This window comes from Salvia splendens, chromosome 12 (assembly GCF_004379255.2).
Source record: "Salvia splendens isolate huo1 chromosome 12, SspV2, whole genome shotgun sequence".
NCBI classification, from domain to species: domain Eukaryota; kingdom Viridiplantae; phylum Streptophyta; class Magnoliopsida; order Lamiales; family Lamiaceae; genus Salvia; species Salvia splendens.
This window is the reverse complement of record NC_056043.1, coordinates 32,483,793-32,509,215: the sequence shown is the minus strand read 5'-3', so window position 1 is coordinate 32,509,215 and position 25,423 is coordinate 32,483,793. Positions and strand designations below refer to the sequence as shown.

The window sequence follows — 25,423 nt, the reverse complement described above, 5'->3', positions numbered from 1 at the left end:
TGAGTAATTTTTTTGGCAAAATCTGCATTTAATCTCTGCTACATTAATTCAAATAGAATAAATATGGGGGAGAGAGAGTCGAGACTCGAGAGGGGTCGTTTGTTGTGAATGTAAGTACACGTGTTTTTATAGCGTTTGTTGCATATTCTAACGTACTTCCTCCATCCACAAAATGTTGTACTCATTTGATTTGGCGCGAGTTTTAAGAAATATGAAATAAAAACATGAGTGGAAAAAGTTAGTGGAAAGTGAGCTTCATTTATAAAAATGATAACAAAGCAAAGTGGACAATATTTCACGGACGGACCAAACAATAAAAGTGGACAATATTTCATGAACGGAGGGAGCATAAGAAAAGAAGGGACTAGATTTACATTGAAATCTAATTTAAACGCTTTTGTAGCACAAAACAATTGATTTGGAAATGGATAAAAACTCAATTTCATGGCCACGAATTTGGAAATGGAAAAGGCCCAATTCCATGGTACAACTAACTACCAAGCAAACTCCGTTCGTTTCTGTGAATTTTTTTCGATTTATGGGCAATATATATAGACAATTAATTAGAGCATAAAAAGCAATCTAATCAACTCTTCAAATGAAACAAAGCTGAAGTGATTTTTTTATTAAAAAGCAGTCAAATCACCACTTCAAATGAAACGAAAGAGAGAGTGATGTAGAAATTACATTCTTCTTTGAAGTAAATACTCACGAGTAAGTGAATAATCAACATGACAAAACAAATAAATCATGAATTACAAAGTAAATTACACGATGGCAAGTTTCTTCATCCATATTCCTGAGCTATCCTATAATAGTATCTTACAACTCGTGAATTCAATGGATCATCGCAAAATAGAAAATGTGCATTGCAAATGTCAAAAGGTTTTACAGATATCTCATACCTTGATTCATCTCTCTATCCCTTCTCCTCTGTCCCGACCGCCCCAAAATGACTCTACCTTGGCGACGCAGACGCCCCATCAGAGACGTACCACCGTTCCTGTCGTTTTCGTTCCCAATCACATCGTCGTTTTCACTATCTTCATCAGAATACTCGAAACCATTCATCGTGTTGTCACGATGCAATCTCACGGATCCTCTGTCGATTACAGTGGTGGGGTTGGCGGCCCTCTCTTGTCGCCTATTCGATCCGACATTGCCTGCAGAACCAAAGGCCTGCAGAAAGAGAAACATAGACATCAAATTCCGATTAACACCAACTTCAATGCCCTCGTTCCGCTCCATGGCATTTATGTCGAAGCCCTCCTCTTCGTCTGAATCCAACTCGTATTGACCTCCTTCAATCACATAGTCACCAAAAAACACTGCCCCGGGCATTGATGTTCTTATGGTGCTCATCACGTCATCCCTCTCCCGATCACGCTCCATCCTCCTCCACTTCTGTTCTAGAGTGGGATCCACTTCTCTTGGCTTTGCAGAAGGATGGTCCGCCCTCACATGTTTCCGCAGCTCTTTGAATGTCCCCACGAATGAACAGTTTTCCTGCATGCAGCTCCGTTTCGTGGCATTGAGTTGTTCTCGCGCAGGCTGTACTACAGTCCAGCCTTTCACCTGGCCCCGGCAAAGGGGACATGCAACCTCTGCAGCACCACTCTTTTCCGCAGTCTGTCCAGAAAATGGACCAATAACTTGGCTATCAAGTAAACCGTGAACCGGACCACTGTCAGATGGCACTGCTTTTGCATAAGCCTTTTTGTATTGGTCAAGGCAGTTCGAATAGCGGAAACTGGTGCCACACATGTAAGGACGGCATCCCTTGTCATGGGAGGAGCACAAGAGAAGAACGGCATTGTGAGGACACTCCATGCAGACTGAGCATGTGGCGTCTTCCCAGTCGTTTTTTATTACCTTGGAGCAAGTGTCCTTTTCTTTGTGTGATGGTAGGGGGTATGGCGATGGCCTGCACTGACGTGAAGCAATCCTGCGTCGACCTCTTGTACCCTTTGCCATTTCCTAAACAACACCCACACAACATTGAAATCTTAACAAACACGATAGTTTTGGCAAAAACATCCACTATTAAGTCAAAGGCAGCTAGGCATGAAACATTGGAACTACAGCAGGTCATGTATAAACATAATCAGTTCAACAGCTCAAAATACATGGATACAGTTAAATGTTATCGTTATACTATATAGTTTACTCTTCTCACCTCATTAAAAGTTAAGTTTACAAGCAAGCATATACAGAGGTTAAAAGTTAAATCACCTCATTATAGTGCCATTACCTTGGCTCACTCCCCAAAATGAATCTGCTAAATTGTGTTAGATTCCTCCCCATGGCTCACCCCCAAACAAAAAATAGAGCAAACAAGAGAGCTGTAGGTGCAGCAATTGCCAATAAAAACTTGTATGAGGAAAAGTGGATATATAAACTTGTGAAAATATCCAACCAACATAACATGTCAATCATGGGAATGCAAATTAACCACAATAGCACCACTTCCAAAAGACAATTTCCTAACTTCCAACTCAACATCAAATAAATAAAAGATATTAATTCTTCCAAAATCAAAACAAGCAAAATACAATTTTTATAACTTCCTCAGCATCATTGTGCAAAATCAATTTATAGAAAATACATGTATGTCCAAAAGTCATGAAATAAAATATCATTCTCATAACCAACTCTAACTTGATCAGCCTTCACAAGACTAAAGACCAAAATTTGAAGGTCACGAAAGCACATCTCGTAAATACATTAGTTGAAAGAAGGGGATGATATCACCACCAAAGGCCATTGCTGTTAATTCAAGCTAACATAAGTCAATAGAATCTTTTCAAAAACTAAAAATCATTTTCCCAACAACATAAACACAAAATTCACAATCCAATTTCATCCGACCAGATCTTACACTGTTGGAAAATCACATTTAGAATAACATCATAACCCAATACTCAATAACCACAATCCAATTCAACTGACAAATCAGTGAGTCGAGAAGCAATTCGAATACTGCACAAAACACCAAAACTCTACAGAATTCAGCCACAAAAGATGAAAACAAACCCACCTCGTTATCAACAAAGCAAATCAGGATCCTAGTTGAAGAATTATGACAGAGACCAAAATGCACATCCACTATATTTATATACACGCAAAAACAAATTCAACCTTTATAAAATAAAATCACGATTCAGATTAACATATACACACACATAAACGATATTTTATGGAAGAGATATTCGGATAACATGCTAACTAATACCTAAACCACGAAGCAACGTGCCACGAGCTGAATCACGCGAGGCGACAGATAGGCTTATCGATTAATTTTCACCCAATTTCACAGAAGCTCAACTCAATCGATCGAAATCGATCGCTATCAATAAATTAGTACTAGATTGGAAAATTCCTATAAACTAATACAGAAAAAGCCAGCAAGCAATAATATTTAAATCAGTTCACCAAAACACATGCGCCTCGCCGATTTAACCCTCAATTAGCATCTCAAATTCCGCAGTTAATCATGACTAAATGATAAAATTAACCGGAAATGCTCACCGAATAATTTGCTGGTAGGTACTTCGATTTCTGGAGAAAACAAAAATTGAGATACGAAAAAGTGATTAGGGCTGAGAGAGAGAGAAAGTGGAGTAGAAAAACATGGGAATTGGAGAGGTCGTGGGGAAATCAGAGAGCGGCCATTTTCGAAAATTTCCAATTACTGCTAGAAAATGTGAAGCACCAAAACAAGTAATTTACAGAAATGGGATGAAAACATTTTGTTTTTATGGGAAAGCAGATTTACATGTAATAATGTTAATTTTCCTAAGAAATAAAAGTTTATAAGGCTCTGTTTGGCTAACTTGAAACAGAAGCAGGTGTGTGCCTGTGACTAAAGTAACTGATTCGCATCTTTACTTTATTCTTACTTTTGTACCTAAAATTTATTCTTACATCTAGATATATTTGAATTACGCGCAAAATTGATGAATATTGTGTCATGCTATTAGGTTTGTATTGTCATGTATTATGTCAATACGGATAAGATTATGTTGCTAAGAATACACGTGAAATTAATGGATACTGTGTCATACTATTAGGTTTGTGTCGTCATGTATTATGTCAATACAGATGAGATTTTGTTGCTAACGAGTACGTGTCTGTCAAAGTCGTTTCTAGATTTAAATGTAGGAGGTCAGATTCATATTCGGATTGAGGGTTTTCTTAACACGTGGTGAAGATTAGACCTTGACCAATTATGTTGTTATTATGTTTGTCTTGTAATAATTCAACTCGCATGGTCTACTATTCCAATGTTACATACGATTTATTATACTATATTCTATTCTAGTGATTATATTTGAGTCAACAAATAATTGAATCATTATTTTGTGGAGAGGCGAAGAAAACTAAATTAGTGTGAATTTTTTAAATTTATGCAATTTTTGCCTACAATAATAATTTTCTAAATATTTGTTTTTAATTTCTAACATACTAATATGTAGTAGTAATACACATAATGCAAACTTAATAGATAAATTTTCAACACAAATATTTGTATCAAAACATGATTAGTTCAAGTAAAAATATGACGTACTAATTGATACTCCTATTTAAATCACATTTCAATTTTTTTTATTAAATTTGATCTGTCCTGCAATTTTGAATTCGACAAAATCAAATATGAAGCGACAACAAACGACAATATTTTGAATAAAAATGACATTATTCTATTTTGAGTGTAATTAGAAAGAAGTCAATTTACCAACGGGTCGCAGCGCAGTTGGCAGCGTGGAGCTGTGGTGACCTTGAGGTCACGGGTTCAAATCCCGCCACCGCTGGAAGACTTTCGGCATTAATCCGCAAGCCCGGTCGAGTAGGATTAGTCGGATTCCACCAAAAGACGGATTCAGTACACCTATGATTAAACAAAAAAGAAAGAAGTCAATTTATTCGAAACGACATAATTTTATCGCCACTAATATGAATGTCACATAATTTTGATTTGAAAAAAATCAATTATTCCTAAAAATAAAAGAAAATATATTCGAATTAAAAAGGCAGTGTTTGGAGGGTGGGGATCCTCTGCTGTGCTTTTCAGCACAGCAGCCCCTGCTGCCCCTCCCAACAAATAAAATAATTAATTAAATAAAAATAAAATAAATTAAAAATATATATATTATTTTAATTTGTTGTGAGGGGCAGCAGGGGCTGCTGTGCTGAAAAGCTTTCAGCACAGCAGAGGATCCCACCCCGTGTTTGGAAGAGATCATGCAAGAGGGGAGAGAGAGTCATTTGTACGCCACTCTTTCCATTACTAAAAATTAGCGGTTACACGCGTGAGAGAAAAGACACATTGCACGCGCTTGTTAGAAAAACGACAGTTGAGAAAATGTTGAGCACGCTCCGAGCTGTGAGAGTGGGATGGAGTCTAGAGTAATGCGTAGGCGTGCGCGTGACTTAACAATTTTACGGTTGAGTTGAATCCTTTAAATTTTTCACGTTTCCTCGATTTTTATTTTACTTTTTCCTCATCTTTATAGCCAAATAAAATAATCTCATAAATATTGTAAATATATGTACTTCATCAGTCAAAACTCAATACAAATAAACAATTAAGATGACATATATTTTATTACACAAACAGTGAAATATGAGAGAAATAAATTTTTTTTTAAATAGAACTCACCTCTGTTAACAAGTAAAATCATAAAAAAATTGAATAATTTTCATTATACGAACAAAAAAAGAAAGAATATCTAATTTTATAAAAAAAAATAGCATCATAAAATATCTTACTTTTATTTCTCTATTTTTAATTCTTAGACAAATTTCATTAATTTATTTCTTCCACAATTTATAATAAAATTAATACAGTATAGAAAATAAAATTTACATCCTACCAATTTTTTTCCATTTAAATTTCTTTATAGTTTATAAAACTCCCACTTATTTTTTTTCATTGAATCAAAGTGGAACATTTATCATAAAGAGAAGAGAGTAGTCTAATATTTTGGTGATATAGTAATTTATTTTGTCACGTTACACAAATACAAGCAAACTCACCGATGTTGGATTTTCTAGTTTAAGATCAAAATTCAGCCATACTTCACGAGTTCCATCCTTTATAAATGATTCTATTATTGCAGGCAAATCAACAATTAGCTTGATGGAAAATTAGTTTAACATCAAAAGGTGATTTAAATACTCAAAAGTTAATGATACATCAAAGAAGAAGAGAGAGGCCGAATTAATTACCACAACATAGTACATGTATGGATATCTTGGTCAGTTGTGAACTAGGAAGGCTTGGCAGCATCGTCTCCGGGCAGATCATCTTCGTCGTGGTAGATGTTTTCCGCCATCTGCCAAATCTGCAGTATATTATCTTCAGCCACACTAGCAACAACCCAATCCTCACACGGGTTCCACGAGAAGTCTGATATCTTGCTTGTATGACCACCGTGGATGAATAACAACTCTGGCGGCCCATCCTCTGCGTCCTCTGGTGTTTGTTCTTCGTCAATCCTGTCACAGAGTTACACAGACGTATAAACAGTATTAAAAATTTATAATCATGAAATCCTTTGCCATTTCAAACAGACCCGAGAGGCGAGATGTTACCTGCTAAGATCCCAGACCATTAATCTCCTACCAAGGCAACAAGAAGCTAAGATGGTCTCGTTCTTCGGATTCCATCCAACCTGGAATACCTCCTCCCTGTTGTTACAGTTAAAGAAGATTCCATTAAAATGAGATATACAATTATCCCTGATGTGCAAAAGGTAAGAATAATGGCTTACTTGTGGCAATCAAAGGTGTGGAGGGCAGTAGAAAGCTTTCTCATATCGAATAATTTAACAGTCTTGTCAGTAGATCCGGTTGCTATAACCCACTCGTTAAACGGATTGAAGGCTAAGCAGTTTACCTAGAAAGTGCATATCATAAATAACATGGTCAAGTACACAATATGGGGCGAGGATCTGAAGCGAAGCAAACTACATGAAATGTGCACCCCCATTGATGAATATATATGCAAGCAAGAGAAACAGTAGTACATTTATATTCCACCCAAAATAAACCTAAAGCGCTATATCAAGTTAGTTCCACGATGGTCCATACGCATGTCAAATTGTACTCCATGCATGAATAATCAATTGTTAGTAGTGCAAGTTCTACTTTGATAAAGAAATGGCTAATTACCAAAAGGTCACAAACTTGGACACGATTTTTAGTTTTAGACATGCTTTATGGATCGTCCAAATAATGAGACCACTTTTCGAGTAGTAGCAAAATAGGTGATGGCGGGGGTGCCCAAAAATATTCCAACTGAAAAATGACTTGGCTTGATTTTTTCCCGCTCCATGGTAGTTAGTTTCTTTGCCAAATATTTTTTAGCAACCCCAAAAAATTTATATACTTTCTTTTTCTAACAATCATATTTCTATTCGCGAATAGGGTAGATTTGCTGGGTGAGAATAATCTAGACCAGGAAAGTAAATGAAATAAAAATCATCCGGTATTTCTATATAATCATGGATCACTAGACTGCACTTAAACTGGAAAATTGTGACAAAGATTTCTCTGCCTAAACACCTTGACATGAAAGATATTTTTTCCTTTTAAATAGTTCAAAACACATAAAACCTCTTTTTTTTTAAAAATGAATATGATGTTTGTTACAGACGAGCATCCACAAGATCAGCATTTTAAAGAGTACCAAATAAGGCACCTACCTCACTCTGATGAGCAACTACAGATTGTACAGGCTTGCTCATTACTGGATTACGGAGATCCCATATGTGCAAATACTGATCGTCTCCAACAGATCCAAACAAGTGTTCGTGCCTCAGATGCCATGCTACATCTTCAACCACACCTTCATGAATCTGATCTCATTACATATAGTAGCTTCGAGTTAATGAAATGATGACAAGCAAGAACCCACAACTTTCGGATTAGAGATGGAATGGACAAACACTGAATATCTTTTATTTACCTTGAAAATTTGCATGGCATCTAAAGCCTTATTCTTTGGAGTTGCATTTATATCCCATAAACATATTTGGGCATCATCTGAACCACTCAACAAATGACCTTGCTTAAAATTGCTCCACGATAAACCATATCCCTCGGTACTATGGCCCCTAAGCCTCAAATCAGGGTTGCACGCACCATCCAAGGGAGGCTTAGATGGGTGTTTGCTATAATCGAAGACATAAACTTCTGCACTAACAGTCTTGGTGGCAATAATAAATGAGTTCTGAGGCATATAGCGAGCACGATTCACCTCGCCATCATGATTAATTTGCTGGATAATTTGCACCTGCATGTAATAACACGTTGTGTACCACAATCAACAAACGCTTTTACCGAATTATCAAACAAACAGTAAATAAGTTTCCAAAGGGGTGTAGGATGTAGATTGTCGCATATCTAATCTAACATATCCTGCTTCAGCATGCAATCATTAGCATCATCAACATTCATATATACAAGCTTATTGAGGAAGGATTTTCCAGGGAGAGGGACCCACCACCAATACCCCCTATCCCCATCCCCCGAGAAAAAAGACTTGCCCGTAAATGCAGGTTTTACATAAACATTTATAGATTACAATTTAATTCGATCTCCCAAACTACAGCAGTGATCAAGTTGAGATCTTCAGCCATGACCGGAGATGGATAAATTAGGTTATAACACAAATTTCAGCAATCACATAGCCCTCAAAGGTCCAACTACCGGAACACAAAGCACAACATAAAGCAGCAGAAAAACGAACAGTAAATCAATCACCAAAAAGGGGCTAGATTATCGCATACCTAACATATCATGGATTCATGTTAGTAATTTCACAGGGATAAATGCTCATAAATGGAGAATTTACATAAACATCAATAGATTACAATCTAGTTAGATCTCCCAAGCAACTGCAGTGATCAAGTAGAGATCTTCATAATCGGAAACATAAAAATTAGGTCAAAAACAAAAATTCCAGCAATTACACATTTATTTTACTAAGTCATTGAAGGTCCAAATTCACACATCAGCAGAAAACAAAATCAAGCTGAACTCGCGGAGAGAGCTACCTTGCCATTAGCGGAGCCGAATCCACCGAATTCAGAGCGCTCATCGTCGTACTGGCGAGCGTCATTCTCAGCATCCTCGAGGGGCAGCTGCGCCTGCGCCAGCATCAGGTAATTGGGCTCGTTCTCGGAGGTGTGGGTGCCGAGGATCATCTTCTGCACGGAGTAGTCCTTCCCCGGCGGCTCGTCGCGGTCGGGCAGCCACTCGACGGTGAGGGAGGGCCACTCGAGGGCGTGTGTGATGACCAGATCGTAGAGGAACGGGGTGTTCTTCTTCCAAATCTTGTACTCCTCGTTGATCAGGCGCTCCTCGATTTCCCCCCGCATTTCTTCCTCGTCTTTCCCCATTTTTCCGAGAAGTGGAGGTTTTTGAAGGTTGATTTTGATTTTGGGGAGGGTTTGGAAGGAGAGTTTGGAGGGAAGAAGAGAAGAGAGAGATTCTGTCTTTTTATTTCTGGTTTTGTAAAGGAATTATATATATGAATATAATTTGATGGGCTTCTTTCTCAAAAGCCCATTCTCACGTTGGATTTCATTCTCTAGCTCAACCTTTAATTGAATTTCACATTTGCAAGTTTGGGGATGGTTAACCCTATTTATTTTTGGGATATTGGTCTCTAAAATCTTGAACGTTTGGTATTTTCTACAAACTTTAACATTTATCTAAAATATCACAAACTTTACATTTTGTTTGTTATTTCACATGGTACGTCAATCACCACATCCAACCAACTTCCGTGCATTTTTATCCTACTTGGGACCACTAAATCAACGTGATTTTCTACGCAATTTTTTATCCTACTTGTCACGAACTTAAAAAGTAATCTAAAATATCATAAACATTTCACGATTCTCCACGTATAATAAGATTTTTGCTGAAGATATCTTATTTGAGCTGTCATGGAAAATAACAAACAAAATGTAAAGTTTGTGATTATTCTAGATCAATTTTTAAGTTTATGGAAAATACCAAATTTTGATCAAAATTCATGGTTTTAGGGACCAATATCCCTTTATTTTTTAGGATGAAAATTTATTTTTAAGTCACTCGATCGAGAAAATATACGGTGAATATATATATATTTTTTATCAGATGGATACAATATTAGAGTCCGAAATGTCATGAGGAGCAAAAATGAAAACAGGGACTTTGAGAGCGACGCAAGTTTTATTTTTGAAATTGGTATAATTGGAGAAAGATAGAAAGTGAGAGATAGTAAGAATAGAATTTGCCATGACTAATTTTGCGGGGACCAATATGCAAAAGAGACTATTGTTATCACTCTCTTTACAATTTTCCAATATTATCAACCATGAGTTATCTTCTTTTCTTTATGGTCTATCTTATTTGTTAGATGAATAAAACACTGAATTTGAATTCCACAAGAAGCCAAGGTTTAAAGAAATTAATCAGACGTGAAATACACCATGCTAATTTAACTATGCTACCAAATAACTGTTAAACCTAGATAATACTTCTTCTGTCTTAGGTCCATCTAATTCTACTTGTACCAAACAGAGCATATCAATTTATCCACAAACTAGAAGTAAACTTTTACATATGCAATGAAGCTACTAGAAATCTGCGACGCTGCTAACAATAAACAGGAGGGCCGAGACAGGCTTGGGAGGAAGCTTCTGCCATCTTCTCTAAGCTCACGCCTGCATTGCAAAACTTGGCGATGGTAGCTGTGTGTTTCATCCCGTATTCGCGTAGATGTCCACATCGAGTCTCAAATTCTTGAACCTAGACATAAAAATACATCATAATTCTTGTATCTTGGAGGCAATTAATTCTTATGTGCAAAACAAAGACTATTAAGCTTCACCAGCAATTTATGACATTCCCACTCAACAAGAGGTTTTCCAGGTTGAGCTTGCAGATCGGCGTTGAGGGCTTCGTGCGCCTTTTCAGTTCCGAAAAGAAGTTTCGCAATAAGTTCAATCATGGTGTCTACATGTTTTCGATAAGCTATAACTGTATCGAGTTGCTGCTGGGCTAAAAATTTCTTTGTTGAGCCTTCAGGAGCATCCAGAAGGATCAAGCATTGACGATAACCAAGAGCATGAAAGCACAGTGTTTAATCTCTGTTTATCCATTACACTATCAAAAATCAAACTTAGGTGTTGGAAAATGAGATACAAACTTGCCGGGCGAAATCTACACGGAAACAATGAAGATTACACGGAAACAACTGAAAAATTACACGGAGAAAAATTCTGTGGAAAGCGGTAAGCCGAGTCGAGGAGTCCTCTTTCCGCAAGACGAGATACGCCCCATTAGTGCTCTCGGTTTGGCGTGTCGTCCCTAAAGATAAAACGGCTTCGTCTCTGAAGTACCAGCACCGCTAGCAGTAGAGCTCCGGCGAACGGGAGTAAGGCGGGGCAGAGCTTCGACGGGAAGATTATGCAGAGAGAGAGAGCGTGTATGCAAGAATGCTTGTGTATGTTCTGTATGGAATGCAATGGATGCATGCCTATTTATAGGCCAAGTCCACCCGCAGGGGCATTGATGGAGTCAACAGCCATTATGTGTGCCATGATGGCTTGATTGTAACCGCCGGGGGTTATTGACTGGTGCACTAGCCATTGGGAGCTGAAGAGACACGACGCACCTGGACATGCTACACGACAGGATACACCATGGACCATCGGGACCATTGTCTCCCGTTATTCGTCGGGGTCCAGCGGGGACCTTTTGTGTCTCGTTATGTGTCGGGGTCTAGCGGGGACCTTTTGTCTCCCGTTATGTGTCGGGGTCCAGCGGGGACCTTTTGTCTCCCGTTATGTGTCGGGGTCCAGCGGGAATATGACATGGACCAGGACCCGTCGGGGATAGCGTGAAGTTTGGGGTGGTCTAAAAAGAACAAGCAGGGCTTGAACCACGCTCAACGACTAGCTCCAAAGAACAACCCAAAGACCACCCAAAGACCAATTGCCAAGATCCAAGGCACACGACACCCGGCGCCCGGTGCATGGGGCACGGTGCGCGCGTGTGCGCGCGTGTGGGCTCTGTCACCCGTCTTATTCCACGATAATTATTACACACAATAATTCATCTGATTAAATACTTCATTAAAGAAGTTTATCATCCCGATGTGTGATAATTTATACTTAGTTAATTAATCTCTTAGTTTTTGCCATAGTTCATTTCTAGCTTTATTGTGACAAACTTTAATATATTATTTCTTACTCACTGTGAATCGGATTTGAGAAAATGAATATACTACGGTCATCTACTATGAACATAGATCGACGCTATTCTATTTAATTTCATAAAATTAAAAGTCTTGTAACATTTATTATTAGTCAAAGTCATTTGACCAAGCACGATTCCAACAATCTCACACATGAGTGGAAATTGCCAAATGCATATGTATGCAGACACAAGCTCAACCCTCAAGAGGTATGTAAGCATAAGGATAGGTAGTTTTTGGCTTTGAACCATCCATAGTCTACACCATCGGATACACAGGCGGACTAGTAGCGCGATGATTTGAACTATTCCTCCACGGCGTGCACCGAGATAATGATGTTACCACTTAAACACCTCAACCTCATCCGTTCTCACGTTTTGTGTCCATTTCAGGCCTTGGACACCACTTTGGATTCATAAGTGCATTGTTTAAAGCGGCCCCACTTCACACTTATATAGGTGATTCCTCGTTAAGTATCTTGCCATACTCAATCTCCTTGATAACTTCATCTCAACGAGATCCTTTAGGGATCATTAAAAGTCATAGACTTAACCTCACCACTACGCAAGTTTTTCAATACTCTATTACTCTCTAGGGAATAGATGTAGATGAGTGTTCACACGAATTCTCACAGCTTAGTTTTCCCATTGAACCAAGTTTTTGGGATCTCCAGTCATCATGGTTGGGTTACCACTATGACAATTCTTAAGTTTGTGGATTTCAAACTCATTCCCTCTAGCAATTTATTTATTTGATCACGATTTAACCCTTTGGTTAGCGGATCCGCTAGATTATCCAATGACTTCACGTAGTCAATTGTAATCACCCCTGTTGTGATCAAATGTCTCACGGTATTATGTCGTCGACGAATGTGTCGAGACTTAACATTGTACAAGCCACTGTTGGCCATCCCAATAGCGGCTTGGCTATCACAGTGAATTAACACTGGAGGCACGGGCTTTGACCAACCTGGAATATATTCAAGGAAGTTTTTAAGCCATTCGGCTTCTTCCGCAGCTTTATCTAAAGCTATGCATTATGATTCCATGGTGGATCTGACTATACATGTCTGTTTTGTGGATTTCCACGAGACAGCACCACCCCCAATGGTAAAGACATATCCACTTGTCGAAAGTGAGTCTTTGTTATCGGATATCCAGTTTGCATCGCAATACCCTTTAAGTACCGGGGGTTATCTCGAAAAGTGTAGCCCATGATTTTGAGTATACTTGAGATACCTCAAAACTTTCACAAGAGCTTTCCAATGCTCTTTGCTTGGATTGCTCATATAACGGCTCAACTTGTTCACGACGCAAGCAATATCAGGTCGAGTGCAATTAGTAAGATACATGATGCATCCAATGACCCGTGCATAATCCTCTTGTGCAACGGGCGCACCCCTGTTCTTGCTCATGTGAACATTGAGCTCTATAGGCGTTTTAGCCGGGATGCCATCATAGGCATTGAACCTCTTTAATACTTTCTCAACATAATGAGATTGTGTTAAGGTGATTCCTTCGGATGTTCTTAGAATTTTCATTTCAAGAATTACATCGGCTAGACCCATATCCTTCATGTCGAAGTTTCTCTTTAACATGGCTTTCATGTCGTTAATCACTTAGGTGTTACTACCCATGATTAACATATCATCAACATAGAGACACACTATAACGTATCCATTATCAATGTTCTTAATGTAGACACATTTGTCACATTCGTTGATTTTAAATCCATTTGATAACATCACGTTATCAAATTTCAAGTGCCACTGCAGCGGCACTTGTTTCAATCCATAGAGGGATTTAACCAGTTTGCATACCTTTTTCTCTTGTCCAGGTACTACAAAACCTTCTGGTTGTTCCATATAGATTTCATCTTCAAGGTCACCGTTTAGAAACTCAGTCTTAATATCCATTTGATGAATCTCAAGATTGTGTACAGCAGCAATCACGAGAAGCACTCGAATTGATGTAATCCTCGTTACAGGTGAGTAGGTATCGAAGAAATCGTACCCTTCCTTTTGTTTAAAGCCTTTGACTACCAATCGAGCTTTATACTAGTCCACTGTTCCATCGGTCTTAAACTTTCTTTTAAGGACTCATTTGCATTCTAAAGGTTTAGCACCTTCAGGTAGATCAACCAACACCCACGTGTGGTTTAGCAAAATTGAATCAATTTCGCTTTGAACAGCTTCTCTCCAATGCAACCCGTCTGGGCCAACAAAGGCTACTTTTATCGATGTTGGTTCTTCATCCAACATGAATGCAATATAGTCAGGACCAAATGTCTTTGGTGTTCTGACCCTGCTGCTACGTCTTAGTACCGCATCGTTTGGATCATGCCTTGTTCGTTTGCGCGATTCTGGCTCTTCATCCACTGATTTAGAACTAGTGGCTTCATCCGCAATTCTCGTCTCAGAATTGGGTACAATGTTTTCCTTGTCTTTGCGAGGAAATATATTTTCAAGACATACAACATTTCTTGACTCGATTGTTGTTCCTACGGTCACAGTCGGTATTTTAGACTTATGGGCAACAAATCGATATGCACTACTATTAAGTGCATACCCAATGAAGATGCAGTCAACCGTTTTAGGACCGATTGTAACTTCTTTGGGCGAATGAACCATCACCTTTGCCAAACACCCCCACACTTTGAGGTATTTGTAGGATGACTTCCTTCCCTTCCACAACTCATAAGGAGTAACGTCCTTACATTTGTGTGTGATTTTGTTTAGGATGCAGTTGGCTGTCAAAACAGCTTCTCCCCCATGTTCTGGGGCATCCCCGAACTGATCAGTAACGCATTCATCATCTCTTTGAGAGTTCGATTCTTGCGTTTTGCAACACCATTAGATTGTGGTGAATATGGGGCAGTCGTTTGATGAATTATACCACTTGTGTTGCATAATTCCTCAAATGGGGCTACGTATTCACCCCTTCTATCACTTCGAATCATTTTGATTTTACATCCAAATTGATTCTCGACTTCGTTCTTATAATTTTTGAACGCTTCTATTGCTTCGTCTTTACTTCTTAAAAGATAGACATAACAATATCTTGTGCAATCATCTATGAATGTGATAAAGTATTTTTTACCACCTCTTGTTTGCACCAATTTTAAGTCATATACGTCCGTGTGAATTAATTCAAGGGGTTTTGTGTTCCGTTCAACCGAATGAAACAGTAACTTAGTCATTTTCGCCTCAAGACAAGTTTCACATTTGTTTTGAGTTTCTACTTTATTTGCCTTTAGTAAATCTAAACTTACTAATCTTTTAATGACATTTGGATTTACATGTCCCAATCTATTGTGCCACAAGTTAGAACACTCGGTCAAGTAAGAAGAAGTAGATGCATTCTTATTATTAGTCAACGGCTTAGGGACATGGCGTGTAGCTACATTAAGCTTGAAAAGTCTGTCGGTTACAAAACCTTTTCCGAGTGACTTTCCAAACTTGTACAAAGAAAACCTATCAGATTCGAATACAAGTTTAAACCTCTTATTCACTAGTATTGATCCTGACACTAGGTTCTTGCGGATGTCCGGGACGTGCAGCACATCCTTCAAAGTGATGGTGATGCCGGACGTCATCATGAGAATCACGTCCCCAATGCCGAGGACTTAAGACGAGGCTTGATTTCCCATATTAATTTTTCTCCCTTCAACAGCGGTGTAGGAGGCGAACTTGCTCTTATCGGCACAAACGTGGGCAGTAGCTTCAGTGTCGATGTACCAGCCACCTTTGTTATCAACAAGGTTGACTTCTTCCGTGACCACAGCAACAAGGTCACTTTCATCCCAGTCCTTGAACTCTTTTTCAACAACGTAGGCAGCCGGCTTCTTCTTCGGCTTGCGACAGTCCTTGGAAAAGTGGCCAGGTTTGCTACAGTTGTAGCAGTTGCCTTTAACCTTCCTCACAGGCTGCTTCCTCTTGCCCTTGTCCTTTGCAGTTGGACGAGTGCATTTGTTGGAGGGACCACCCCGCTCCAACAGATTGGCCTTTGCAACATGTGGCCCATGGCCATTAGCCAAATCATTGCGTTTGCGCACGTCTGACTCGATGCGCAACTTCATGATCAAGTCTTCGAGATTCATCTCCTTTCGCTTGTGCTTAAGGTAGTTATTGAAGTCCTTCCAGCCGGGTGGAAGTTTTTCAATGACCGTGCCCGCCGTGAAAGCTTCACGCAGGGCCATTCCCTCGGCAGCGAGGTCGTGGATGATCAGCTGGAACTCTTGCACTTGGTCCATGATTGGTCGGGAATCAACCATTTTGTAGTCCAAGTACTTGGCTATTAAAATTTCTTAGTGCCCGCATCATCACTACGATACTTCTTATCTAGCATTTCCTACACTTGTTTTGATGTGGGAATAGTACAGTACACGTTGTAGAGACTATCATCTAAAGCACTTAAAATAAAGTTTTTACAAAGATAGTCTCATTTGCGCCAAGCGTCATACTCGACGTACATCTCGACACGTGCCTCGTCCTCACTTGGCGGGGTTGGCTCGTTCTCCCTGAGGAAGTTCACGACACCCAACGTTGTTAGGTAGAACAACATTTTCTGTTGCCATCTCTTGAAATTCGTTCCCGTGAACTTTGATGGCTTCTCGGCGGGTGGCATCATCCTTGGTGCCATTGGTGCCGAGTTTGTCTCATGAAAGAGACCAAGTCCGTTGCCCCCGTAGGAGCTAACAATTAGTGGGGGCACCGTACCCCCATAGTTGTGTGGAGCATGGAGGCCCCCGCATTTGTGCCGATCCCGAAGGATCCAGCACCCGTGCCGACCCCAGAGGGTCTAGCACCCGTGCCGACCCCGGAGGGTCTAGCACCCGTGCCGACCCCGGAGGGTCCAACACCCGTGTTGCCCCCTGTCACGACCGCATTTTCTAAGGATAGAAAACACGGTTGATCGCGACTAGGGGAGGATTAAAGAAGCGGGGAAGAAAGGGGAAAACATCACAAATCGACCATAGCTCGAAACAAATGGGAATAGCTCGAATTAAAATCAGAGTTTTGAACAAAATAGACTTGAGTCTTTTAAGATGCACAACAGAAGCAAATGAACGCGGTTCCATGTATGAAGACATGAACCTCCGAGAGTCAAAATCTGACTGAATTAAATGTCTTGTCTCAATAGCACTTCCTCCACCACTTCGCTGCTCAACCTGCACATTTAGAAATATATGCAGGGCTGAGTACAAAAAGTACTCAGTGAACACATTGCCGAAGAATACACATATACATTTGAAAATATTGTCAAGCCATCATAACAGTAACACTCGGGGTGTTGTTGAAAAGACCCGAGCTTACTAAAAATATCACATTGGGTTGCAACTCCTTTTTCCTGTACTTAGCCATATCTGATCACATTGTGCCGTTGAGATGGTGTTCTCACACGGTCACCTTCCCTGCCCATCATGTCAGAGGTTTCCATGTACCGGGAAGGTGGCCACCTTCCACGGTCATCTTCTCTGCCGTTCACGGTCAGAGGTTCCAAGTAGGGACACCACCCTACTAGGACTCAAAATCGAATCGATTCACATATATCATCTTTCATAATTCACTTGGCCTTAGCCAAACAGATAGGCATCATACACAAAACATTTATGGCATAACAACATCATTAAAATCACGAACATGTGTTCTTGTTTTCATAAAATACGATTTGTATTTTAGTATAAGAAAGCTCACCTTGATCGTTTAGTTCCTTTAACTTGAATTTCTTACTCCGACCTTACTTGCGGAGATAGCCTTTTGAAAACAAACAACGTACTAATAAGACTCGAGAAATTCACATACTTATAGAAATGCATGCCCCTACTTTATTTCTTTTATCATTTGTTCAAGGTTAGAAAATTTTAGAAACTTGCATATTAATTAAATTAGGAAATTTAATTAATAGCACTTCTTTATTAAACTTAATTATTTCTGTGACTTGAGAACGTCGTCTCCCTCTTTCTTTCTATTTCCTTAGCGGCTGCCCAAGGCGTCGCGGGGCGATGCCGGTCGGCCGCTTACGCCCATAATTTCTCCGTTAGCTCCTCGTATTTTTCCATCATAATATCGAACAAAAATCCCAAAATTTATTTCAGCGCATAATTGAATTATCGTATGTATTTCCCCTTGCAATTACATTTATTTCGAAACTTGGGGTAAATTATTTGTAAGTCGAATTATTCCGATAATTAATTAAATAACTCCTAAAAATTTATTCAATCCCATGATTAACTTATCGTAATAATTTCCCACCGAGAATTTATATTTATTTCGGCCTTGGAAAAATTCTAAAATTAATTATACAATTCCCCACAATTAATTCAATTATCAACCCAAAGATTTATTTACAAAACCCAAATTCTCCACCTTATCTCTCAATTAATATTTTAAAGTCCCAAAATAATTTGAAGGAGATTGGGCTCGGATTTATTTTGCATAGCCTATTGCTAATTATATTCATGGCCCAAAACCATTTAATTCATTAGCCCAAGTTAAAGAAGAACTAACCCAAAGATAATTAATTTGGCCCAACTTTATAACCTCTAGGCCCAACTAATTAATTTGTGAGAAGCCCCAAATTACACTGCCTCCTATACATGACTTTCCCTTCCCCAAATCACATTCTTCATAATTGAAATCCCTAAAAGAACACAGCAGCCCCCCTCCTTCTCACACATCGCCGCCGCCGCCAGCCTCCCTCCGGTGCCGCCGTCGCGCCACCGCCACCTCCGGCGGTGGTCCTCCTTCCTCCTCCCTCTTTCTCCCTTCTCACCCTCTCTCTCCCTTTCCTATCTCTCTCTCAGAGACCACTCCACCACCGCCGCCGTAGCGAGCCCGACGACGCACCGCCACCACCGTGCGCAACACAGACGCCGCCGCCACCTCTAGATCTCCTCCCGTTCAGATCAGCCGTCGCCGTCGCGGACTCCTCCTCTCCCTCTCCCTCTCCCCTTCTTTCTCTCCAGGTCTGCCGCCGTCGCCGCCACTGTGCATGCACAGGCGGCGGCTTCAGCCTCCTCCGCGCCTCGCACCGCCGGCCGCTGCCACAGCCGAGACCTCTCCCAGCCGCCGACATCGATTCCCGATAGGTAGGATGGTCAGAATTCATTCCTCCAATTCTCTCTTTTCATTGTTCATAAGGATTATATATATATATATATATATATATAATAAAATCTACCTAAAGATATTGTTCAATAAAAATAATAAAGCAAGGACGTAATTAAGGAAAATAACTATTCTAACTAATATAACGAGTAGTCACTATTGTTGGGAGCGACAAGAGGCTACATCAATAGCTGAAACTTTTTTTCGGCTCTCCGGCATCGGACTCGTTAAGTTGATCGTTTGGGCTTGGGGCTCGAGGTCCCTATCAATAACCTAATTTGATTCTATTAATATTTGGTTAGTTTTTAATTAGTGGGTTAGCCCATATATTAGTATAACCTATAATTTAACTAAACAAAGAGACGTTTTGTTCCCAAATAGAGAATCCAGTTTTGCTTTGATGATTAATAAGAGTATAAATCTGTGGACGATTATATATTGTTTTATTAGTTATATTAATACTGCACGTACATATTGACTAGTTAAATTATATTATACTACCTATTGGAGATGTTCCCAAATTAATACTACTATACATATTAGTTAAAACTTAAATCTGTGGGTGACAATTGTGTTAGTTATTTGATGCATGTTGTAATATTTTATACTAGTATTTTTATTGTATTTAAAATTTCTAAATTTTACTTCTTTATTTAATAAATAATATATTTTATATATAATTATATTAAGTAATAATTATTATATTATTTAATTTATTTTAAATTATTAACAAAGTGTCATTGGGTTAGTGTATAATTTAGATAAAATATATAGATATGATTGAAAACTATAAAAAGTAAGTGAGTGGAGAATATTTTTTTGAATTTGAGTGTAATGTAAATGATTGGGGTAAAATCAATAATTAGTATGATATTTACACTAAAATAGTTTTGAGTTTAGTGTAATGGTGGTAGATGCTTTAAATATTAAAAATCTTCACAAAACTAGTACTACAAATTATCTACAACACAAAATCTTTGAATTTAGTTCAACAACTTGAATTTGATATGTGTATAGAAATGAATTTAAAAGTAACCATATTTTTACTCCGAAAATACTTATACCCCGAATTTTTTTTTTATTTGAATCATAAAATCATTCAAATTCAATTCTTTTGGAGGGAAAATCAACATCTGAACCAAACCAATCTGAGACGATGAGAGCTGCCGGCCGCCGCCGCGCGGCGGAATCCCTCGCTCCGGACCGGCGTCCGCTACCTCCCACGCCCACCAACACAGCAGATCCTTGGCAGTCAGTCACCACTCCTGTCAACCGCCGCGAATCTGACGCCAGCTTCTGCAGCAGCCTCCCCTCAATTGCCTCCGCCGGCCGCCCTTCCGCCGCCGCCACCAACATATCCGACCGATCTTACCAACTCGCCGCCCTCCGCACCATCAATTCCTACCTCGCCTCTCATTCCGCCCCCTTTTCGCTTAAGCCTCCTTTGCCTTCCGCTAAAGACATCACCGAAACCCTAAAGCTTCTACTGCAGCGCTTCGGGTTCGCTTCTCAGAAAATCGACGGCGATCTCAGCCACGCGTTGAAATCACTCAAATGCCCCTTGAAATTGAACAAATCGGCCCTGCGCGCCCCAGGTACGCCGCATTCATGGCCCAATTTGCTTCCGGTTATCCACTGGCTTGTTCAATTAGCTCAGTACACGGATTCTACATTGAATTCGTCTCCTGAACTTGAGGGTGAAAAGATGTTGATGCACAATGTAAACAGTTATCTGCTCTACATTATGGGAGATGATGAGGCTATGGATGCTTTGGATTCGGAGTTTATAAGTGAGTTGGAAGAGTGGAGGGATAAAGTGGGGGAAACTGCGACGGCTGTTGACGAAAATGCTAACGAGCTGGATGCCAAATTGACGAGTTTGAAGAAGGGCCCGAGTCAGAAGGAGGTTTTGGAGCAGGAAAAGGCAGTTGTAGAAAAGGACGTGACGAAGTTCCATGACATGATCGCACAGCTGGACGCACATTTGGTGGATGTGCAGAAGAAGCTAGTGGAGAAGGAGAGGGCATTGGAGGCCAAGGCGGAGGAGCGGAAGAGGATTTGCGATGAGAATGAGGAGTTGAAGAGGAAGATTGAGGAACAGGGGATTAATATGAGAGATGCTGAGAGAATGAAACGAGAATTGCAGGCTGTGGAACGTAATTTAGAGGAGGCCGAGGCTGGGAGAAGTGGCTGGGAGGAGAAGATTTGGGAGCTCGATTCTGAGATAGGCAATAAGTTTAAGGAGCTCGAGCATCTTTTGATGGAATGCAACCAAACTATTAGAAGGTGGTTCTTCTTCTTCTTCTTCTTAACTGCATAAACTAGTTCCTAGTGCTATTTTTGTTTGTACATTTACTTTTTTGTATTAAGGGGTTAAGGGAAACCTAACCACACTAATTGTGTTCTACAAAGTTGTTGCTATTGGAGGCTGATTAGTACTTGCAGCTCTAGTGGCCGAGTGTCTTTGGCAGCCCTTTTATATGTGGTGAGGTGATGATACACTCACCCTTATGTAATTTCATGTTTATTTTCTCCTACGTATCGTGCAAAAGTTTATTTGCTTTGCGTATGGAGTTACAGCCAAATGCTTGTAAGTTAGCTTAATTTTCTTTTTGGTCATTTGGTGTATTTCTCAGATAAGATTGTCTCTGCCAACTATATAAGATAGCATAATACTACTGAGTAGTAGTTATATATCATCTTTATCGACTCCAAGTAGTGTAGTGCATTCTCAGATAAGATTGCCTCTGCCAACTGTAAAATTCTCTCTAGAAATATCTTGTTTCATCATGTCTCTTCTGTCTTTACTCTGCAGTGAAGTTCCACTGTAGTTTTAGATTATAAGAATGACAATAATCCTGATCCACTGCAACCGTGTAGAAGAGATGCAGGAAAGACAATTAACTACAAATATTTCTCTACTTTGATTTACTGGTAGAAAACTTGTCTATCCATTTATTTTTCCCACCCTAGCAGTTTTGTTTTCTAAAGACTCTGCACAAGTTAAAGTCTAATGACTTTGTTCTCCAGGGGTTAAGTTAGTTTCTTTAAATTACCATTTGATTCAGCCACCCATTAACTATTGCTATTTTCGTTTAAAACTCATTTCTAGGTTGAAGCTTGGAAATGGATTTCAATATCAGCTGCATGCCGACGGGTCCACACCAGCTGAGGTCTTGGGATTAGATTACAAGAGCATACTAAAGCCCGCACTTGTTGCCTTTGTTGAGGAAATAAAAGGGAGCTCAATGGAGAAATTGGAAGAACTGATTTCTCTTCGGCCACAATCAGGTGAAAATGCTGCTAAGCTGGAGGATAAACGGACTCGTATTGCTGTCCTTCAGTCCCACAATGATGAGGTAAGCATGCAGATTTGATTTCAACAGTAGCTAAGTTGCAATGTTTCTTATGCTCACATCACTTGTTGTCCCAAGAACATGCATGTAAGCTGCTCATTTAGCAACAATTCATCAATTTTATCTGTATCTTTAATAAGTACAGTGTGAGATTAGTATTTCAACAAAGACGCCCTTTTAAATGAGGGGTACTACCATTATGCATTCAGCACCGAAAATATAGAGCGTGATAAGATGGTTTTAATTATGTTCAGTAGCATTCTTGTATTTTTCGCTATGCAACTTTGGAAGAAATTCAACTAAGTCATGTAACAGGCTTGGTTTAGCTAAGATTGGTCCTGTTTATGTCATTGTGTTCTACCAAGTGCCAATTTTTTACTGCAGAAGATTACTATAAGGAAAATGACTTAATAGTTAATAATTTTGTTTTTGGCTTTACCATTAATACTAGTTGCATCAAGTTTTCCAATTTATATTAGAACTAAATTGTGTGTCTTGGTTTCTAGTTTCTATCTATTCCTTTAGTTCATCTGAAGTGAGGAAGCTGATTTATGTGAAGCAGATATAACTTTCAATAGGCTACTACCGCTACTCAGAAATTAGGGGTAAAGATAACAAATGTTTGTGTGGTCCTTATGTGCTGATGTAGGACATCCTGGCTAAATTCCGGTTACCATATTTGTGCTTTTTATGCTTTGCTTTCTTTTCCTTAGTGTTTTAGGTTATACAACTATCACATAGAATCTTGAAGTTTTCCCCAGTTGGCATCTTAAAAGGTTCAACTGACTGAAAAAAGTTCAATTTTGATGGTTTCTTTCAGGAGCTATGCTGAAATTTGGTTTATGTTACCTTAAGATGCACATTTACTTGCATGTGCTTCATGTTGTATAATAGGTGCCTTTAGATTATGAGTTTTGTATTGCCATAAAGTTACAGTTGTTCATTATAGTCTCCCTCTTAGGCCCTCGAACTCTGAATTGTAACGCAAGTTCACTTTTGCGTTCCTGACTAGATGTTTTGGTTAGCCTTTGAACAGTAAGGTGTTGTATTCTTCGGATATTGTGCTGTGACATCTAGTGGTGATTTTGATGAAACACCTTCAGGAACACAGTGTATCTGAGTATATCCTAATGAATGGTCTGTCATCATCATATAGGTTGAATCTCAGCTGGACATAGTGACGAAAGAAATGCAAGAGTATATCTCTAGACGCGCAGCAGAAGCAAAGAAGATGGTAGAGGAAGTTGAAACGAAGGCTCAGCACATCTCTATTGTTGAAAAAGATGCAGCAGAATTGTTGAAGGTAATCCCAGCCACTTATTACTGCTTCCTTACATGAAAGACCATTCTCTTCATTCCCTGTTTTGCTTTGATGAAGAATTCCAAGGCCGGGCTGCACGAAGACACGATTCAAACTGAAGAAGATGTTAAGTTGTGTGCTCGGGAACTCTTTGACTTGATTAATTCAGTTGCAGCATACAAAGAGTACGTAGGCTCAAAAATTGCACGAATGAGGACCGACCTGCTGGAAACTGCTGGTGCCGTTGCTGATACTTACAAAGGGTACCGTTCGTCACATGGCCACGTTGTTTCAGATTCGAACAATTGCCTAACATAAAAGGTTGGGAACTCCCAACTCACTTGATTTTCTTAGCTAAATATGAGTAGTACTCCATATTTATCTAATACAGTACAAGTTTCTGTGGAGAAATCGTTGTTGATGAATTCGAAAGTGGAGAAATCGTTGTTTATGTTAGAGAATAGTTTGTTTCTTGTGTGTATATTTGGTTAATAGGAATGAGATATCATCAATGTATTTTCACTTAATTTATGTTTCTTTTACTGGGATAATATTAAGATGTCGTTAAGTACGTAATTCATGAATTGTTACGTTGTTTTATTGAAACCAAAAGGGTGGATGAGTATATTTCTCTTTCTTTATTATAAAAAATCAGTATTTTCACTATCAACATTTACTGTTTCTTAATAAAACAGTGTTATTTTGAGAGGATATAATTATTCTCACCATAGGTAAAGATAATTTTTTTCTAATTATTTGATTGACATGCGTATAGTATTGTTATTATTATTATTATTAATTAATTAATTAATAAGTAACTTATTATTAGGTTTGATCTGTAGAAGATGGATTATAATTTTAATTTTGAGAAAAAAATGCTTTAATTATTAGAAAAATCACTGTAATTCAATTATTAAATTTATTGATAAAGTACATGACTAATCAAGCAATTTTAGAATTTACAATTTTTTTACTATTTTCAATTTGTGTGGAATTATTTTTGTAAAGTTAATATACTAGATGAATTTCTTCTAGAAGATTAGCATATCATTCTTCAAAAATTTATTTAATCTATAAATTTCATGTTATTGCATACTACAATCGAGGATAAGTTTCTTTTCACACAACTCAATAATGATCGACTTCTTTAAAAGATAATATACTCAGTTGATCATGTCCATATTCTAACATACATTTTGATCTCGATCACATTGCTTACAGTTGGTTGACGACTCATTACCCGACCACCGCTTTATCTTTAGTAGTAGAAAATAACGAATTTGTCCCTACATAGATTGAAATAAATAATCACAATATAATATGTTAGTTGTAGAAAATACTACCCCTACTGCTTAACAAATTTGCCGGCTATATATATTAATAAAAAAATACTGTTCAGTTTATAC

At 38.9% G+C, this 25,423-nt stretch overlaps 3 protein-coding genes across 6 annotated transcripts; 1 reads left to right on the top strand and 2 right to left on the bottom strand.

Annotated features, from left to right (window-relative positions):
- Positions 1-732: 732 nt before the first annotated feature.
- On the bottom strand, positions 733-3,791 carry LOC121757030. 2 transcript variants are annotated; one of them, XM_042152495.1, is made up of 2 exons: positions 3,529-3,791; positions 733-1,977 (listed from the first exon to the last, which is right to left on the bottom strand). In XM_042152495.1, the coding sequence occupies exon 2, from the start codon at positions 1,972-1,974 to the stop codon at positions 889-891; it is 1,086 nt and encodes a 361-aa protein (XP_042008429.1). In that variant the 5' UTR covers positions 1,975-1,977; positions 3,529-3,791; the 3' UTR covers positions 733-888. The 2 variants fall into 2 exon arrangements, with proteins under 2 accessions (XP_042008429.1, XP_042008430.1); XM_042152496.1 differs by lacking the exon at positions 3,529-3,791 and adding an exon at positions 2,252-3,513.
- A 939-nt stretch (positions 3,792-4,730) lies between these two features.
- LOC121759576 (WD-40 repeat-containing protein MSI1-like) lies at positions 4,731-9,511 on the bottom strand. Of its 3 annotated transcripts, none has more exons than XM_042155214.1 (7): positions 9,060-9,511; positions 7,970-8,296; positions 7,707-7,859; positions 6,774-6,898; positions 6,595-6,690; positions 6,229-6,498; positions 4,731-4,888 (listed from the first exon to the last, which is right to left on the bottom strand). In XM_042155214.1, exons 1-6 carry the CDS (start codon positions 9,402-9,404, stop codon positions 6,270-6,272), a joined length of 1,275 nt encoding a protein of 424 aa, XP_042011148.1. In that variant the 5' UTR covers positions 9,405-9,511; the 3' UTR covers positions 4,731-4,888; positions 6,229-6,269. The 3 variants fall into 3 exon arrangements, with proteins under 3 accessions (XP_042011148.1, XP_042011149.1, XP_042011147.1); XM_042155215.1 differs by lacking the exon at positions 4,731-4,888 and adding an exon at positions 6,063-6,107; XM_042155213.1 differs by lacking the exon at positions 4,731-4,888 and having other exon boundaries at positions 6,132-6,498.
- A 9,392-nt stretch (positions 9,512-18,903) lies between these two features.
- Positions 18,904-24,593, top strand: LOC121758462 (kinetochore protein NDC80 homolog). Its single transcript, XM_042153860.1, has 5 exons — positions 18,904-19,342; positions 20,482-21,647; positions 22,474-22,720; positions 23,874-24,020; positions 24,096-24,593. Exons 2-5 carry the CDS (start codon positions 20,518-20,520, stop codon positions 24,333-24,335), a joined length of 1,764 nt encoding a protein of 587 aa, XP_042009794.1. The 5' UTR covers positions 18,904-19,342; positions 20,482-20,517; the 3' UTR covers positions 24,336-24,593.
- Positions 24,594-25,423: the final 830 nt, after the last annotated feature.

What these genes read in the sequence shown, in the direction of transcription:
- LOC121758462 (XM_042153860.1), top strand. Translation starts at nt 20,518, where the DNA reads ATGAGAGCTGCCGGCCGCCGCCGCGCGGCGGAATCCCTCGCTCCGGAC. An exon ending in TGCAACCAAACTATTAGAAG is followed by an intron (nt 21,648 to 22,473) that starts GTGGTTCTTCTT and finishes ACTCATTTCTAG; the next exon opens with GTTGAAGCTTGGAAATGGAT. An exon ending in ATGCAGCAGAATTGTTGAAG is followed by an intron (nt 24,021 to 24,095) that starts GTAATCCCAGCC and finishes GCTTTGATGAAG; the next exon opens with AATTCCAAGGCCGGGCTGCA.
- LOC121757030 (XM_042152495.1), bottom strand. Translation starts at nt 1,974, where the DNA reads ATGGCAAAGGGTACAAGAGGTCGACGCAGGATTGCTTCACGTCAGTGC.
- LOC121759576 (XM_042155214.1), bottom strand. Translation starts at nt 9,404, where the DNA reads ATGGGGAAAGACGAGGAAGAAATGCGGGGGGAAATCGAGGAGCGCCTG. An exon ending in TCGGCTCCGCTAATGGCAAG is followed by an intron (nt 8,297 to 9,059) that starts GTAGCTCTCTCC and finishes TATTACATGCAG; the next exon opens with GTGCAAATTATCCAGCAAAT. An exon ending in CACACCTTTGATTGCCACAA is followed by an intron (nt 6,691 to 6,773) that starts GTAAGCCATTAT and finishes CTGTAACAACAG; the next exon opens with GGAGGAGGTATTCCAGGTTG.